We start from the raw sequence: 20,238 nt of genomic DNA on the forward strand, positions 1-20,238 counted from the left end.
CTCACCCCCCCCTTTTGTCTGGGAATGTTGTCTCCCACTTTCTAAAAATAGACCATGACTTATCCTTTTAAAGAATAGAATTCCAAGAAAAGACTGGGTACTGGTCTATTTTTAGAAACGGTGAGACAACATACAACATACCCAGACAAAAGGGGGATGAGTTAATTTTTATCATGTCTAGAAGACATGATAAAAATTAACAAAAAGTATTTATAATATATATTATATAATATATATTATATAATATATATATTATATAATATATATATTATATATTTTTTCTTTTTTTTTCTGACTCAGAATTTTATCTCGGCTCTCAGAAATTTTTCCCAGCCGATCCCATTTTGCTTTTTGACTTTCACTTTCAATACTTCTCTTTTCTATAAAAGTATTCCACGTTTTTGTTCAGAATAATAGGGGCTGTTGAAAAGGCAATATGTCTGGTCATCAAGATGGTCCGGGGACGACATTGTTTGGACTCCGCCCCCCCTCCAAGCACATTTTAAGTATATTTCTATACAAATTCGGTATAAAATTGTCCGGGGACGACTTTGTCCGGAGACGACTCTATCCGGGGACGACTCTGTTTGGACTCAACCATGACGTCATTTTAATATAGTGGAATGTGTATAGAAATAGTCGGAAAAAGGACTCGAACGCCCGTTTTCAGTATATTCCAATACAAAATTGATTGTCCACAACATAAAAAAAGACATCATTTTTTTCTTGGATGGAGCTCCATTTGTATAGGAATATACTGAAAACCGACTCGAACGCCCGTTTTCAGTATATTCCAATACAAAATTGGCTGTCCACAACATAAAAAAAAGACATCATTTTTTTTCTTGGATGGAGCTTCATTTGTATTGAAATATACTGAAAACCAACGTGAACGCCCGTTTTCAGTATATTCCAATACAAAATTGGCTGTCCACAACATAAAAAAAAGACATCATTTTTTTCTTGGATGCAGCTCCACTTGTATTGTAATATACTGAAAACCAACGTGAACGCCCGTTTTCAGTATATTCGAATACAAAATTGGTTGTCCACAAAATAAAAAAAAAGACATCATTTTTTTCTTGGATCGAGCTCCCCTTGTATTGGAATATACTGAAAACCGATGTGAACGTCCGTTTTCAGTATATTCCAATACAAAATTGGTTGTCCACAAAAAATAAAAAAAAGACATCATTTTTTTTCTTGGATCGAGCTCCATTTGTATTGAAATATACTGAAAACCAACGTTAACGCCCGTTTTCAGTATATTCCAATACAAAATTGGTTGTCCACAAAAAATAAAAAAAAGACATTTTTTTCTTGGATGGAGCTCCATATGTATTGAAATATACTGAAAACCAACGTGAACGCCCGTTTTCAGTATATTCCAATACAAATTGGCAGTCCACAAAAAATAAAAAAAAGACATCATTTCTTTCTTGGACCGAGCTCTATTTGTATTGAAATATACTGAAAACCGACTCAAACACCCGTTTTCAGTATATTCCAATACAAAATTGGCAGTCCACAAAATAAAAAAAAGACATCATTTCTTTCTTGGACCGAGCTCTATTTGTACTGAAATATACTGAAAACCGACTCAAACACCCGTTTTCAGTATATTCCAATACAAATTGGCAGTCCACAAAATAAAAAAAGACATCATTTCTTTCTTGGATCGAGCTCTATTTGTATTGAAATATACTGAAAACCGACTCAAACACCCGTTTTCAGTATATTCCAATACAAAATTGGCAGTCCAAAAAATAAAAAAAAGACATCATTTCTTTCTTGGACCGAGCTCTATTTGTATTGAAATATACTGAAAACCGACTCAAACACCCGTTTTCAGTATATTCCAATACAAATTGGCAGTCCACAAAATAAAAAAAAAGACATCATTTCTTTCTTGGATCGAGCTCTATTTGTATTGAAATATACTGAAAAGCGACTCAAACACCCGTTTTCAGTATATTCCAATACAAATTGGCAGTCCACAAAATAAAAAAAAAGACATCATTTCTTTCTTGGATCCAGCTCTATTTGTATTGAAATATACTGAAAACCGACTCAAACACCCGTTTTCAGTATATTCCAATACAAAATTGGCAGTCCACAAAATAAAAAAAAGACATCATTTCTTTCTTGGATCGAGCTCTATTTGTATTGAAATATACTGAAAACCGACTCAAACACCCGTTTTCAGTATATTCCAATACAAAATTGGCAGTCCACAAAATAAAAAAAAAGACATCATTTCTTTCTTGGACCGAGCTCTATTTGTATTGAAATATACTGAAAACCGACTCAAACACCCGTTTTCAGTATATTCCAATACAAATTGGCAGTCCACAAAATAAAAAAAAAAGACATCATTTCTTTCTTGGATCCAGCTCTATTTGTATTGAAATATACTGAAAACCGACTCAAACACCCGTTTTCAGTATATTCCAATACAAATTGGCAGTCCACAAAATAAAAAAAAATACATCATTTCTTTCTTGGATCGAGCTCCATTTGTATAGAAATAGCCTAGAAATCAGTTCGAACGCCCGTTTTCAGTATATTGTAATACAAATGAAATGACATGAAAATGCAAAAAGAGGAAAAGTAGCCTGCCTACCTTGACGGAAATTCTATTCCAAAAGGGGAAAACGTGTATCCAGGTGGGCCCACAGCACGGCCGGAACTCAAGCGAAACTCGATAGGTTGAAATCGATCCATTAAATAACATTCTTAAAAAACAGTAAAGTTTTATTCTATTCCAAAAGGGCAAAACTTGTATCCAGGTGGGCCCACAGCACGGCCGGAACTCAAGTGAAACTCGATAGGTTGAAATCGATCCATTAAATAACATTCTTAACAAACAGTAAAGTTTTATTCACATCGAGTCGGCTGGGAAAAGTTTCTGAAAAATAAATTACCCCCCCCCTTTTACTCTGAAAATCTGAAAATTGATGTCTTCAAATTTGAAAAATTTTCAGAGTAAAAGGGGGGGTATTTTTTTTTTTTTTTTTTTTTTTTTTTTTTCAGCTAGAGAAATTTTTCTCCGGCTCTCAGAAATTTTTCGGCACTCGACTGGATGAATAAAACATCCCCGTTTCTTTAAGAATGGGCTCACTGTTAACTATTTCAGCATTCGACGTTTCGCGTCCAATAATAACTGCCGGGTGTTCAAGAGTGCAGATGCACTTACTAGATTTTCTACAGAGAAGCTTGACTGGATGGAGAGAGTGGATAACGTTTTCCAAGATTCTCGACTTTGGACCGTCAAGAGGTAATGGATCTTTTTGTTTTTTTTTCTAAGAAAATTTATGGATAGATTCATTTCTTTTTGAATGGACCTAGAAAAATAGGACAAAGTTCTTTTCCAAGATTGGATGAGAGAGGGACCCAAAAAAAATGGGTCTCGGAAGGAATCGAATGCATTTGCACTCATTCCTTCCAAGACCCATTTTTTTGGTCTCCTGATTCGTCTCTCTCTCTTTCTCTTCTCAGTCCATTTCCATAAATATAGGGAAAGCGGAGAACCTTTCCCTACTTATTTCTAAAAATCTTTTCTTTATTTTTTTTTCTCCTGAGTTTATGTATATATCAATTCAAATACTTTTGAGAACGGTCATCCCAATTCTCTGTCGTCTTTTCGGTTTTATCGTCCCAACACTCAGTGGACATAGTCTCAGTCGATTTTGGAGCATGAGTCGTCTGTTCATTGTCCCAACATTCAGTGGACATAGTCTTAGTGGATTTTGGATCATGAGTCGTCCGTTCATCGTCCCAACACTCAGTGGATTTTGTCTTTGGATCCTCTGAAGATATTTTGGGGGTCTCATGAGATTCTTTGGAAGGTTCGTCCCAACAGGCTGCTGGATCGTAATGGGGAATATTTTCAGGTATGTCTCCCCAACCCTCCGTCGTCTTCCTCGAGTTATTGGAGGAAGTTGACGACAAAGAAGAAGAAGAAGTAGAAGAGCCCATCAAGTGGAAAGGCGTATGCTCATCCGGATGTTCCATCACTTGGAAACAGGACAGATTATCCCATTTCTGGATGAGATTATCGTACGCTTTTGGGGACGGATCGTTCTCTAACTGATCGTAGGCCTTATCAAAAGCTTGCAGAGGATTGTCTGCTTCCTCCTGAATCCTCTCCTCTTTCTCCGTTCCGTCTGGATAGACGTGATTGATATGAAAATCTCCTTCCATAATATGCCATCGATAGTTGCGCACTTTGTTTTCGGCACAATGGAAATATTTCATCCTTTGATGATGTCGGGCACATTTTTCCCGATACTTCCAAATGATTCCATCTGGCACATAAATTTCCGTCACGGGTTTTTGATAATTCAAGGCTTTAGCAAAGAATTTAGCTTTCTGGCATCCCACCACATAAATTGTGGAGAAGCTGTGAGTGAGCGATTGGAGAATGCGGCCTAAATGGTTGTAGGGAATATGACCCTCGTTCCAACGAAGTCCGTGCCGGTTTCTCGTCAGCCAGGCATTTGTCTTTTGGTTTTTTTCATTCAGTTGGTGGAAGGGGTGAGGAGGAGTAAACGTCAACGATCCCACGGTCAAAAAATCTTTTGTCGCATAGCCCAATTCTTTTAAAACGTAGGTAAATTCACCCTTCTTGTGGTTGTAGGACTGGAAACCCTCTAGATCGAGCACGATAAAGTTTTCTGAACACGCCATGGCGATGAATACGGTGATGTCTTCCACAAACAGGAGCAAAAAAGAGAATCGAAAAGGTATATATGTATAACAGGGAAGATCTAGAAAGGGAAGAAAAAAACAAAAAAACGTTTTAGAGTGGTCGTCTTGAAAGAGACATTTTTCTTTTCAAAGGGTTAAGAAGTTTCAAAGGTCTTTTTAAATGAAGTTATGATTAAACCATATTCATAGGACCAAAGGGACTTACCAGCTCAGTTCACGTCTTCTTCTGTTCTATGAAGAAATCTCGCGGAGGATACACATTTTTATACTCGCGCGACATCTGTCGGGATCGCGACCCCATCTAAATGTCAGGGTCATTCCAACCTCTTAAAAGGATCGGAATGAAAGAAACACTTTGATAAAAAATATATTTATGAAAAGATATCTGAGGGTCGTGAGAATATTTTCTCTCCCCACCCCCCGCCTATTTCAAAAACAAAAAATAAAAAGTCTTTCTTGGATCGCGTCAAGATTACAAAACAACTCACAGGACTTGTTTATCTCGATCTCGTCAGGGTCACCGTTTCAAATAAGAAGATGGATGGACCCTGAACTTTAGACATGATAAAAATTAACTCTACCCGCCTTTTGTCTGGGAATAGGGTCTCACCGTTTCTAAAAATAGACCAGATCCCATTCTTGGAATTCTATTCTTTAGGAAAGGAGGAGTGATGGTCTATTTTTAGAAAGTGTGAGACAACATTCCCAGACAAGAGGGGGGTAGAGTTAATTTTTATCATGTCTAAGACATGATAAAAATTAACAAAAAGTTTTTTTTTTTTTTTTTTTTTTTTTTTTAAAGACTGAAAAATTTTTCTCAGAGAGCTTTTCCTCCCAATCTTTTTCGACGATGAAAAGGGAAAAACTACTGATCCGATCTCCCTACGCTTTAGGGAAAAAAAAACAAAAAAAAATACTTATGAAATATTCATGTGTTGAAATTGGCTATTCAAATAAGTGACATTTTGTTTCTCATTGGAACTGTTCAACGGCGAGTCCACTCGTCTCATTCTTTGGGGTAGGGGATGAAAGTACAGCGGTTTGTTGAAATCGATGATAGTCGGCGGAACTGTAAATCTATCCCGTCTTAACTCTTCTAATCTCTTTGAAAGTCTTTCCACTTGCTCTGCTAAGGTTTCCTCGGTACTCATGATCTCTCTTAGTTTAGGGAAGTCTTGACGTATTGGCTAGAGAACAGAGGGTCTTTTTCTCTCTATACATATATCATGTGGGAGCGTGTGATTTATAAATCCTTGTGAAATCTTTCTACGTCTTGTGTAACTTGGAAGATTCGTCTTGTGTAACTTGGAAAATTTTTCTTCTTCTCGTCGATTGGGGTGGAGTTATGGAAAAGAAATGGGATTGGAAAGAAATCAACACATTACAAAAAAAAGGAACTTTTTTTTTCTATTTTTTTCTCTAGGGATTTACATACCACTTCATTCATGAACATTCAAGGGTTCTCTCCAAGACCAAATTTTAGAAGAGGACCACAAAGAGTACACTTGAGGATCCTCTTTCAGGTCTAGGTGAGATAAGGGTTGAGACCAATATTCTTGGGTCTCTAAAGCATCCCAACTTAGACATTTATTATTATTAGAAAGTTCATCCTCCTCCTCCTCCTCCTCCTCCTCATCGTCGCACGAGTTCTCCTGGGGAGATTCTTCCGCCTCCTCTTCGTCTTCGACAGCTTTGCTTTCGGAGGGGTAACAATGTAATTTCCGGAAAACGTAACTACCCTCCATCAAATGGTATCGAAAATTTCTCACCTTATTCTCGGCACAATGAATCATCTTTTGGAAATATTGGTGTCGCGTGCATTTCGACTTGTTCCGCCACTCGGTTTTCCCTGGGATGTAAAACTCGTAAACGGATCGCTGGCAGAGCTTGCTGAAAAATTCGGCTTTATCGTATCCATTGACGTAGATCACCTCCACATTTTCGGTCAGTATTTTCAGGATCGTAGAAAGATGCTCGTAGGAAAGACGACCCTCGGTCCATTGCAGGCCGTGTCGATTATTTGTAGTCTGGTTGACCACAGCTTGATTGCGGGACGATAAGTCATCGTAATGGACAGGAGGGAGAAAAATCATGGGTCCGCATAAGGTTAAATCGCAAGTGATGTAGCCCAGTTCTTTCAAGATGAAACATATATCTCCCGTCTTTGGATCATAACAGTGAAAGTATTCCATGTCCAGAACAATGTAGGAATCTTTGAGAGGTTTGGTACTCAAAATGTCCATCTTCTTCAATTGAGGAAAAAAAGATAACAAAATTCTCTCTCTCTCTCTCGCTGTGTGTCCTGAAGGAAAAAATGGATAGCGTTCTCTCGCCGTCTCCTCTTTTATAGAGAGAGAGAGAGAGAGAGAGAGAAGGTTGCACGTGACAGGTCGTATGAATTCTGGGAAAGGTCACATTCGTATATATATATTAGTTTTTTGAATAATATCGTGCGTATCTCAATACACATCCATCATAATAATAATAAAGGTCACCTTGGAAAGAAAAGGAAATAAAAAACATGGAACTCGTGCTCGACTTTGAAGGTTTCTACGATTCTCAAGGAGCCTTTATTGTGAAAGAATTGGCTTACGTCACATTGGACGGTACTTCTCGAGGGGTATTTGTTTTTAAACCCTCGTTTCCATGGCAAATGCTCACCGAAAAAGAAAAACGAACCGCTGTGTGGGCAAGTGATTATTATCACGGCTTGTCGTGGTACGAAGGAGAAATTCCGTACAGTTATTTTCCATGGGTGTTAACGATGTTGAAGAAACCTTTTTCCATGATTTGGGTGCGAGGAGAAATGAAACGGCGGTTTTTAGAGAAATGGTTACAAAGATCCATTTATTGCATTTCGGGATCGACGCAAGAGATTCTCAAATACAATGGGATCGAACACATGAATTGTCCTAACCATACAAAAGGTTTTTTCTATTGCGCTCTACAAAAAGCGGTTCGGTATCATTATTATTTAAAGACACAGAGAAGAAATTCGCAAGGTCGATCCTGCACAATTCAATCTTGACAGAACTCATTTAAAAAAATACATATATTATGTTACTTCTTCAACAGCACAGATGGTTCTGAAGCGAAACTTGGAATTTTGAAATAATAGATCAGGGAGAAATCATTCTTAAAAACAAATGGGTAAAGTCTCGAATCGACTGGGAGAAAAAAAATTTCTCTGAGCTAAAAAGAAGAAAAAAAAAAAACTTTTGGTTAATTTTTATCATGTCTTTAGACATGATAAAAATTAATGACCCTCCCTTTTTGTCTGGGAAGGATGTCTCACCCTTTCTAAAAATAGACCATGACTCATCCTTTCTCTAATGGCAATCATTCCATGAATGAATCACGATTTGTTTTTCAAAAGAGTGAGACAACATTCCCAGACGAAAAGGGAAGGGGGTCGTTAATTTTTATCATGTCTAAGACATGATAAAAATTAACAAAAAGTTTTTTTTTTTTTTTTTTTTTTTTTTTTTGAGTTGTAGAATTTTTCTCAGCTCTGAAAATTTTTTTCTAGCCGACTCAAGACTTTACCATTTATATTTAGGAATAGTCTTTGGATTATTTATTTATTTTCTTTTAAAAAGAAAAATTCTGAGCTAGACCTATCTATTGGCTTAACATTCTGGTCATAGAAACAGTCTAGAATCTCATTTTATTTTTCGAGGCTAATGCACGGGTTCTCCAATCAAAAGGGTTACTATAAAGGGATTGGTTTGAATGCATTTATCTGCAAATGTTGTAGGATTCTGTTGTTGAGAAGGGGGTATATTATTATTATTATTATGATGATGATGATGATGATTGTGGCAGATTCGTTTTCTACATGGAAGTCTAATCTCCTCCGAAGACCTGTTCTGGGGATTGTCGATAGATGGTTTTTCAATAGGAATCGTTTCCCTCGGATCCTCAAGAGATAGAGGGGGGTCATGTCTTGAGACATGGAGCGGTCTCTCCTCCTCCTCCTCCTCCTCGAGAAGTCTTGAGAAAGGGAGAGGATTTTCGGTTCCCTTATTCTTGAGGGGTCTTGACAAATTGAGAGGTCCCTCCTCTTCGAAAGAGAGAGAAGTTTTGGTTCCCTTATCCTCGAGGGGTTTTGACAAATCGAGAGTTCCCTCATTTTCGAGGGGTCTTTATCAAGACCCCTCGAAAATGAGAGGTTTTTCATCTTCGAGGGGTCTTGAGAAAGGAAGAGGTCCCTCCTTCTCGAAGGGTCTTGATAAATGGAGAGGTTTTTCATCTTCGAGGAGGTTTGACAATGGGAGAGATTTCTCCTTGTCGAGGGGTCTCTCTTCCTCAAGGGGTCTTGAGGAAGGGAGAGGTTTTTCATCCTCGACGGGTTTTTACAAACTGAGAGGAATCTGAACAGGCTTCTCCTCATCCCCATCATTATCGAGGAGGATGAGGATAGGCTTTTGGAAAGGTTTTTTCTTTTTCTTCTGAACAGGCTCCTCTTGATGCTCGGGGAGAGGGATGGGGTAGTTGTTCCACCATTCTATTTTTTCTTGCTCGAGGATTTTTTCAAAAGTCGTGGCCTCTCTAAGATGAGACGAACGAGGAGAGTCCTCGAGAAGAATATAATAGGTATTCTTCCCAGTCTTCTCGATCGAGAGAGGTTCGTGCAAACATTTGTGCAACCATTCACTAAAATGAACGAGAATCCCTTTTGTCTTCTCAAGACGATCCATAATCCTATTCATTTGCGAGACGGTTAGAAAGTGGGACGTGTAAAAATATTTGGCTCGTTTCATTAACAAAATTTGTGCATCCAAAGGTGGAATGTCACGAGCCATCAACACGTTTTCGTCGGACAAAAATTAGTCCCGCATCTTTTGATAACTCCCCACGGTATAATAACCCGCACATTTTGAAAAATCGGAGGCTTTCAGGTAAACGACTCCTTGGATGATATAAAAGGAAAGATCAACATATTTATATTTGAAAGGAATACACGTAGTGAGCTGGGGATGCCTCCTCATGATCCACTTGGACAAAAATACGACTTTGGGGCTCTCCCCTTTTATTTATAGAGAGAAAGAGAGTGTGACCTTCCCTTCCCTCCTCCTCCTCTCTCCCTGCTTCCTCTATCTCTGGACGTCCTTGGATTGGAAAGGGTGACTTTGAAAAAAAAAAAAAAAAAGAAGGTCATGGTTGGATAATTTTTTGTTTATTAAATTATTACTTTCACTTCCTCATTCCCACACACATTCATCTTTTTAAGAAAAGAAAAAGAGGTCATGGATATAAGATTTCTTGGAAAGAAGAGAGAGAGAGAGAAACAAAAAAAAACAAATAAAACGGACGTCATAGAGCCTCTATGTGTGTCTGTGTGTGTCTATATAGATATATAAAAAGACGAGAGTACTGGGCGAGATCATTTCTTTTCCATTGGGAGCCATGTCGCTATTAGACGTTTTTCCAACTCAACGGATTTCGAACGGGGAGGATTTGAAGACGCTAAAGCAAATCTCCAACTTGAAAATCTTTTTGGCGTGTCATTGTGCGACATTTATTCCGCATTTACCACCTCATCAAGCGATCGTTTCTTTCAACCAAGATGTCGAATCCTCCAACCTGCTCGTTCAGAATATATACAGAAATTTATTCGAATCGCAACAAACGAAAGAGGAATCTCCCTTCTCTTGGAATCGGATGGATCGAGCTTTGAGACGGCCCATTCAAACAGACCGGCGATATACAGATCCGCGCACGAGTTTTCGGTGGAAGAATATTTTTCTCACGAAACGATATTTTACGTTTGGAGTGAGAACGACGGCTGAGGACGAAGTTCATATTGTTCAAACTACAGCCGCTCCTCTCGCCTATTACGAATCATCGTCCCCCAATCTGAAGGAAAGAAGTTTTAAAGTCAGCGACAGGATGAAATATAAGAAATATATTCTAAGACCTTTTCAAAACTATGTCGTTCCCCCGAAAACGCAATATCTCATCGTCACGACCCAGAAGAGTCTCTTTCTCGTCGATCGGTGCTCGTACTCGCTTTGGAAACAATTGAAAGAGGAGATTTCTTTCCAATCGCCGATGATGTTTCAAGAAAAAGAAGAAGAAAACCCTCCGCCACCTTTACCCATCCCTTCCTTAGATGATAAGAGGAGCTGGACCAAACCGTTATTTCCCGAAACAAAATCGACCCGGCAACGAAATGAAATTGAAGTCATCACAATTGAAGATGAGGAGGAAGAAAAAAAATTACCTCTTAAAAACCGGTCGACTTACCGGAACCTACCTGGCGTGCAAGATCCGCTTCAGAATCCAGAAGCTTCTTCTTCTTCTTCTTCCCCGAATTGTTCAAACAGGCAACCTCTTTCGGACTCCTCACAGACAGAACCTCTTCCAGTATCCTCTTCTTCTTCTTCTCCAACCTGTCCCGACATCGTAGAGGTAGAATGTCAGCCGGGTCCACAAGTTCCAACGGGTCCAGAAATCATGGAGGCAGAATCACAGCCGGGTTCACAAGTTCCAACGGGTCCAGAAATCATGGAGGCAGAATTTCAGCCGGGTAAACAAGTTCCAACGGGTCCAGAAATCATGGAGGTAGAATCGCAGCCGGGTCCAGACATCCTAGATCCCTCCACTCATCCCAAAGAGACTCCAAGTGTTTCAAGACAGCCTTGTGAGGATCCAGCCCTTCCCGTATGGAATGATTATATGGACTTACAAAATTTGGTGCAACAAGAAGGAGAAGAAAATCATCATACGGATGGGTGGGTCAAAGACTGTTTAGATCATTTAACCTCGAATGAAATTGAACTGTTATGGAATTGCATTTCTGAAATCACATCGGAAATGGGATAAAAACCAAAACAAAGAAAAAACAATTTTTTTAATAACAAATGGGAGGAGGGTCATGATGCGAATTAAAAAAAATATTATATAGAGTCCAATCTTGGTGGTTCACTTCAGTTTTCCAGCATGAGGTGATCCACGTTTCCCGAAATATGGATCCCATTCCAAGAGAGATTGTGTAGAGCCTTCACTTCAGTTCTTTTTTTTTTTTTTTTTTTTTTCCTACCAAGAGGAGAGAGTCCCCAAAGGGCTACCCATGTCCAAAGAGAGAAAGTGTAGAGCATTCATTTCAGTTTTTTTTCCAAGTTTAAGGGAGGGAGGTCTCAAAATGACACCCCCCATTTTCAAAGAGAGATGGTGTAGAGCGTTCATTTCTGTTTTTTCCAAAGTTAGGGAGTTTTCAAATGACTACCCATTTCAGAGAAAGAGAGAGAGAGAGAGAGAAGGTGTAGAGCGTTCATTTCAGTTTTCCAAGGTTAGGATGGTGGTGGAGAATCCTCCAAAATGGCTACTCATGTCAAAGAGAGAGAGAGAGAGAAAAAAAATGCGTAGAGCGTTCATTTCAGTTTTCCAACATTAGAAGGTTCCAAAATACCTTCTGAATTCAAAGAGAGATCGTGTAGAGCGTTCATTTCCAGTTCTCCAAGATCAGAAGAAGAGGGTCCGCTTTTCCCAAAAGGGCTTTCCGCATTCAGAGACAGCGAAATGCAGACTTCAGTTTTCTCCCTCCCCAAGAATAGAGGGTCCCAAAATGGCTTCCCATTTCAAAGAGAGAGGGAGAGGCGTTCATTTCCATTCTCCAAGATAGGGTCGTCTGCTTTTTCCCAAAATGGCTTCCCAATTCAAAGAGAGAGAGAGAGAAAGGGTGTGTAGAGCGGTCATGTTCATTCTCCAAGATAGGGTCGTCAGCTTTTTCTCAAAATGGCATCTCCCCATTCAAAAAGAGATCGTGACCAATCTTTTCCAGTTTTTTTTCCAAGATGGGGGGCAGAAGAAAACCTAGGATGGAATAACACGACACACAGAGGAAAAGAGAAAAAAACGCCATCTTGTCATTTTCTGATAGGGTACCGGTGTTCGAATACTTTTGTGACCGACTGTAGGTAAACCTAAAATAGCTTGAACAAATTTATCACATGCTACTACTTGAAATTCTACTTTATCCTTGTCCCCTTTCAGTGTCTCACATAATAATTTGCATTTTCCGATTGCATCAATTGTAGTACCATTGTAATTATTTAAAGCGACTTTTACATTACACTGAGCACCAGTATCCAACTTAACAAACAAATATTCAGATATGTTTACTTTCAAAACATTCTGTAATATTTTTAGAAAATGGATTTGTATCTTTTACTGACCCGAAAATATATTTATTACCATTATTATGCCACTCATGCTCTAATTTATTCTGTACAACATTAACATTTTTGTAAGTGCACATTTTAGAAAAGTGATTTTTCTTTGTACAGTACAAGCAAATTTTATTATAAGCAGGACAATTGTATAACTTATGAAAAGTTCCACATTTTCTACATGGTTTTGGATTATTGTAGCATTTCCTTGATAGCTTGAAGATGATTTAGTACTTTGTTGCTTTTGTTTTACATGGTACTTTTTTTTACAAGGCAGACCTTTTTCCTCTGAAGGTGGAATTTTATTCAAATAATAAATATATCCAGAGAAATATATCCACCTTCCATTATATCCAGAGGATTACTTCTATTTTATTTTCTTCAGCTAAAGTTTTCAGCTGAAGTTCTGCCAATTCAGAAGCTTTACACATTTAAATACATTTCTCCAATGTTACAATGCTTATCTTCTCTTAATAACCTATCTTTAAGATTTTTATTTAGAATTCAACTTAGTATTCTGTCTCTAATTAAACTATCTTTTAATTCTGCAAATCCACCGTTACTGCTTAATTTCTTTAAATCTGTTTAAAAATCATCAAACGATTCACCTACATGTTGTGTTCGACATAAAAATATATGTCTATAATGTTATGTTGCGAATTTCAATTATTAATATGTGTTTCAAGTTATTATTATTCTAGTATTTTTATTTGTATTCATGTGTATTTTAATCTGGGAAAAAGTATTCTTAAGCTGTTAAGGCTTTATTTAACTTGTTATTCTTGAGTAGGAATTGTAACAAAGGCGAGAGACGGTTGCAAGGAAACACATCTGGTTTATTGTTTTATAGCCTTTTACTAATAATGGCGGCAGTAGGGTATGTGTTGTCGCCTTTTAACTAATGGTGTTTGAAACGGAAATCGTCTTCCTGTCGCTTTGTTAACGTTGCAGTTTGGCTTACTTCAAGACAGTGGGGGGTGCACTAAGTTTAGGTAATTGGATTCTCATAAAGCTTAGTTTCGCTTGTTAGTTGGGGGTTCCATTTTTTTTCTCACGTTATGTGTACAGATGTTTTTCGGACTGCATTGTCAGATTTTCTAGTGTTTGATTCGTCATGGGTGTGTCATTTTCTCAGTTTAGATAACGTAAAATTCCAGCATTGGTAAGATTTAATTTGATGATTTTTTTTAAAGCTTATGAACTCACAGAGGCGGAGAAACCGAGATTTCCTGGGTGCTTGCACCAGGCTAGAGATTCCTGATTCTGGTTTTCAAGCTAAGAGGAAGGAGAGAAAGAGTGGGGGCTTGACCCCTTTCGGATCTTGCTCTCACGAGGGCCGGCTATTGCGTCGGATTTGGAGTCTGATTTGAGTCCTACGATGTGAAGTTAAGCTGAAAAAAAAAAGATCGGGACGTTCGTCCTGTTGCGGTCTTGCCTAGCAGCGGATATGATTTTCTGTCGGCGTTTAGCTGGCGAGAATTTGCGTTGGCATAAGGCGTAGAGCTCAGCATAGAATTTCGATTCTCTTGTTCCAAGAATTGTGATGCAGATTCTCGTGGTGATCCTGATGCGGTATTCCTGTTTTCCCGACTTCCTAATTAGATTCTGTTCTAAAGGTGCTTTACGTTATTAGTGGGTCTCGATGCTTCCAGAATGAAAGAGACTCGTGTAGGATCCGTCTAAGGTGTGCGATGCTGTTTATTCTGCCTGTGTCAGCTGCGTCGATTTTTCATCCTTCCGTGCTCTGGAATTTATTTATTGTAAGGACAGCTTCGGTGGTGTTTCAACCAAGTCATCTTTAAAATTCGCAAGAAATGTCTATCTCCATTAACGAAGATTTTGTGAATAAAGGACAGCAGGAATAATGTGGCGCTCGAGTAAACGTTGGCCGCTGGACGATCTGTGGAGCTGTCAAAACCACCTTATTAATCAGTTTACAAAAGTATTCCCGAGTGTGCGGTATGGACTTCACCCCCGTGAATGATTTGTTTTTTTTATTTGTTTTACTTTAATAATTACCTTAATACTCAAGCAAGAGTCGTCATGTTAATGTTTGTTGAAATCTGAGTAATTACTTAAATTAATTAATCGATGTGAAAATTATCAGTGTTCTTAAAGTGAATTACCATGATAAATACTTAAAGTTAGAAGATGAAATGGGAGAAATACTAGTGTTACACTTATGATACAGTAGAATTTGATAATGTTAATCTTAATTAATGTAAGCTATAATTTGGTGTAGTATTATGTGTTATTTTGCTTAGAAAAATATGTGGTAGGATTACTGATCAGTTATCCATTATTTAATTATATAAAATAGTCAAGAATTTAATAAATGTGTGTTTAAAATTTAATTGCCTTTATTTATGTTGTGTATAATTTATTGTGGTCTGTCATGTCCCTCCATTTGTTTGAGCCGGGAGGCTTTTAAGAAACATGGAGCATTTGTTAAACATTGAATAAACATTGAATTTGGGGTTATTGATTTTTCCTTTTGCATAGGTTACTCAAAACGCAAACCTAAAAGTTAAATTGTACTACCACTATACGAATGTTTATATGATATACCATATGCTATATGAATGTTATGAATGATGTTTTATATTATTTAAATTTTAGTTAGTTTTGATCCGGCACAACAATCAGTTAAGTTAAAGTTATAAGGGAATAAGGTATTAAAATACCAACATAATTTTCAGTTATATATCAATAACACTTTCGTTTGCTTTCGCTATGCAATAATTTTCGAAAGCTTCAATTACTTTGTCAACATTTTTCTTTTCTTCGCTTAAATTAAAAGTATTAAACTTTTCAAGTGCTTCATTAACACGCGCATCAACAAATGGCTTTTGAGTGTTTATTATAGCAGAAGTTACAGTTTATTTTTTGTTTGCAGTCTTTAATTCTATTCTTTTTATCCAAACATAAAAAACACATTGGTTTTTAAAAATCTCATTTTCTTTTCCACACTTAAAAATTTCTCCATCCGCAGATTTATGACTTCCGTTCCCGCAAAACAGACACTGATTCGGCTGACGCAGCTAATATTTCAATTGTCGTCGGCTTAAGTTTCGATATGAAGGGTAGTGGTTTTCCTACTCGCGAGAATTTCTCTTTAGAATTCTAATTAAAAGAAGCCGAGCGTTCTCTACTGAATACTTCGTATCTCAAAAAGTCTAATAGACCTTTTAAATTCCAATTTTCGTCTTTAATTTTTCGTCTGTAATCAAGAGCGAATTCATTAGGAAGTAATTTCAAAATTAAAGGCGTTAAAAGATTTCCGTAGAAATTAGAATTTATTTTTAATGCTTCAAGATTTCTTATCTGCACTTCGGTGTGATCGAGAAGTTTTCTTAATCCGTTTACATCATTAGGATTTCTAACAGGTGAAATACTTAAGAGTTGTCCTAAATGCGAGTTAATTAAGATGTTCGTTTTCTCAAATCTCGAACGCAACAGTTCAAGTTCAGCTTCGTAATTATTTTCAATAAGAGCGAAACCAGAAATAGCTTTGGCGGCTGAGCCACCAAGAAAGCTTTTCAAGTGAACTAATTTTTCTATTTTTGATAAATTCGGATTTTTATCAATCGCATTTTCGAACTAACCGATAAATTCTACCAAGCCGAAGGATTACCATAAAATTTAGCAATGTTTAATTTTGGAAGACGAGTGAATTTATTACTTTCGTTTTTGGAATCTGTAGCGATTTCATTAGGAATGTTCCTAATTTCATTATCTGAATTTTCAAACTTATTCAATTCCTTCAATTTTTTCTTCCCTCTAAATTACCACAGTTAAATTTTCTCTTCATATCGCAGAGCGGATGTGACTTCAAGTTCAAATTCATCCGCTTGGACTTCCAAATCTCGTTCTATTTGAGCGTCTAAATCACTCAAAGTTTTTGATTTGTTTAACTGGTCTAAAATTTCTTCTAATACATTTACATTTGTACTAATATTATTTTTACTTAATTCAGTCTCGACTTTTTTTAATATCTTGGACACCGCTGTCCTCAATATCTTACGTTTCAATTTCAGTTTAGCAATAATATCTTCCATTATACCAAAAATAGAAAATTATCTTGGCAGACTGCCAAGGTAAGCTCGTATTTTTTTATTTTTGGCTCTAAAGTACTAATCCAAAATTTAAAAAATTTTTCAAATTACCCAAATTTAGCGGCCAGATGCTCCATGACGGGAAAGGATAATTCTGAGTCGAAATTTCTACCGTATCTAAAATCTATCTTTCTATATAAAGGACATTATATCTATATCTATGATTGACTCAAAGCAAGGTAAAGTTAAATATTTATTTACACTATATGCAGTTAATCAGTTAATAAATCCGCATATGAAAATTCTACAAATCAAAGTATATGGCTTAATACATCATATTCGTCTCTAGCATATATAACATCTTATTAACTTTTACTTCAAGTTTGGGAGCTTCTATCGCCATATGACATCATATTTCTCTACAACAAGATTTGAACAATGGAACTTCTAACTGAACAAGAATTATGCAACAGGAATTATGTGTAATTTATGTATTAAATAAGCAAGAAGTATTAACCCAAAAACTGAAGTAAAATCAACAACTTACTCTGAAAGAAATGCGTAATAAATGTGTAATAAAGCAAACAAATAAATAGTGAGCTTTCATTTATTTATTTATTTTGTAAATTTTTATTCTCTAAAACTCATGAATGCTTCATTATTTTTAATTTTTAAATTTCTGCATGTCATCTTACTAGATTTAAACTGATGATCTAATATCCGGAAAAATCCCAAATCTTGCCACTTGAAAAATCCCAAATCTAGAATCGCCAGAGTCCTGAAGAATCCAGATCTCAGACTCTGTACTATTTTTCGAGAAAAGCAGTTTAACATGAAGCTGCCGGCCATTGATTAAAAAAATCTGATGTGTACACCACATGACTTTCTTGTACGGAATATTAAATTATATGCATTTTTTCTTGCATTTCATTTAAACTTATTGGATTGAATTAAATCTACTTCGCCGACAGCGCATAAACCACAATAGAATAAATGCATTCTTTAAAATTCAAATTCACTCTAGTATTTGTTTACCATAGCGACACTCTGGCGCTAGATTCACTTAACAGTATTAATAATTATATAACAGTTAACTTATATAATAATAATATAACGCAAACTAAGTTAACTGTTATATAATTCAATAATTATATAACAGTTAACTTATATATTTCGTTCACATTATAACTCATAATGCACAAAATTTGTATCATTTAAAGAATAGAATTATCTAACCGTTGCCACATGTTCTATTCAAATACCATAATAAAGCTAGAATGATGTATAAAAGAAATTAAGCAAATAAAACAAAAAAGAAACAGTTTTTCACAGACGATTCAGTATTTCTCATTTAATTAATTCAGTTCTCACTTCGCGAGAAAGCAAAAATACATAAAAACTCAAAATATCTATATTAAAAATTACCAAGTAATTCTTAAACACTTATTTTCCTCGAAAAAATTCCAGAAAGAATTAAGCATGATTTAATTGGCAATAATAAATGAATGCGTTATCTTTGTTGTTGCGAAGCTAAGTTTCTCTAGATTGGCAACAAATCCACTAGTCTCCTGTTTTAAATGTAAACATCAATGGCCGCCATATAAAAAAGGCTTAGCGGCACTTAGACAACTTTAAAATTGTTGATAATTCTAAACATATTGCACACATTTTTACTAAAGGCATAAAAACCTTAACCGGAAGATAAAAACAACATAATACAATCATTTTTAAAGCAAAAAATGTACAATTTACAAACATATAAGAGTAAAGAAACTGAGATTACTGATCCGGGTAACAGAGTGGATATATATATAACTATATTTATATACGTTTGGTGCGGCTGATTGCAACCAAAATACGAGGTGCACATCTACATGTTATAGCAGTCCTATGTACAAAATTTCAACGTTCTGAGGCTACTCGCTTTTGAGTTATGCGAGATACATACGTACTCACGTACGTACATACGTTCGTACAGACGCCACGAAAAATTCTCTTCAGAATTAATTTTAAAGCAGTTTTATAATTTTTTTGAAGGAAAAGAGTCTTTTATTCTGTCCTTACGTACAGATATCACGCAAAAACATCGTTAAATTGGTTAAATCGGTCAAAATGGATATTTTTGTTGAAATATGCTGCCTGAAACTTTTCGCGATTACTATACTTCCTTTTTACTTCGTACAAGGAAGCAAAAATAGAGCTAGATAAATCATGCTAAGGAATTACCTATGATTTACAACAGGCTACAGTGTCAAAGAAAAATGAAATAAAAATGATTTCTTTCAATGCAATAAATCGGAACAATCAAGAATTTATGAAATTCCCTAAGAATTCTTTGAACAATAAGACAGTACTTCCTGGCTAGAGAATTTTATAAGATCCCAATTTCTTTTTTTTACTAAGGAAGAGGGAGAATTCATCAAAGATTAAAATTTAAAACTGATAACATGATTTGAAACGATACCCTATGCTCAAACTATATAAATTTAAGGTTTTAAACACTTCAAAAGTGTTATTTCTGCATAATGTAAAATAATTACCTCGTTTAACTCTTCTTGTCAGTGGCACGTCGGAATTGCTATGAAATTCACCTGTCACAGGTTCTATAAAGAGTTAAAGAATCTGAATTAATAAGGTGTTAGAGAGATTTTTCTCAAGTCGTAACAGTAAACATCAAAAAAGAAAACATCTAAAATAATAACTCTGGAATAAATGAAAAAATATAATGCTTTTGAACTCTAAAATTTCTAATTTCATGCGATTCCGTCCCTCCATGCACGAACCTAAATAAAAACTGAGATCGCGATTTCCCCAGGTAATAAGAATTTCATTTCGATAAATTTCAGAGGAACAGTAGCTACAAATTTAATACAGAACCCACATTCATAAAAATAGAAAATGGTAGCAATGTTTAAATAAGGTGTTTAATCGCATACATAACAGAAATATCATGTAAAATAATCTGTTAATAAAATCTGGTAAAGTTTTTATTTAGACTGGATAACTTTCTGTAAAACAGTAATCGAGATGAGTAATTCAGGTCCAATATTTTCAGAGCACTCCAAAAAGGTACGCAGTGTTTTAACAGCTTGTACTTTTATTATCACTTTTTACAACTTTTTTCTGTGTTTTTGCTTCATCACCACTCTTTAGTTGAGATTCTTAAATCTACAATAATTTTCGCATCCGTTAAAGTCTGATACGTGGAAATTGAAGTTTCTGCTCTCAAGAAATGAAAGCTCGGGTTTCTAAGCTAGTTGACTTACATGAAAAGTTAGGGATCAGAAATTACAAACCTC

The 20,238-nt window shown here is 36.2% G+C and overlaps 1 protein-coding gene across 1 annotated transcript in view; it reads right to left on the reverse strand.

Annotated features, from left to right (window-relative positions):
• The window catches only part of LOC118199706 (fibroblast growth factor receptor 4-like), a 267,774-nt gene that overhangs the window by 217,910 nt on the left and 29,626 nt on the right, over window positions 1-20,238 (reverse strand). The window contains exon 3 of the mRNA XM_085823962.1: window positions 19,480-19,542. Within this exon, the coding sequence (XP_085680088.1) occupies window positions 19,480-19,542 (63 nt within the window). The remainder of the gene's footprint in view (window positions 1-19,479; window positions 19,543-20,238) is intronic.

This window comes from Stegodyphus dumicola, chromosome 9, assembly GCF_044657685.1.
Source record: "Stegodyphus dumicola isolate Sdum_Otavi_A_Nest chromosome 9, ASM4465768v1".
Classification (NCBI taxonomy): Eukaryota; Metazoa; Arthropoda; class Arachnida; order Araneae; family Eresidae; genus Stegodyphus; species Stegodyphus dumicola.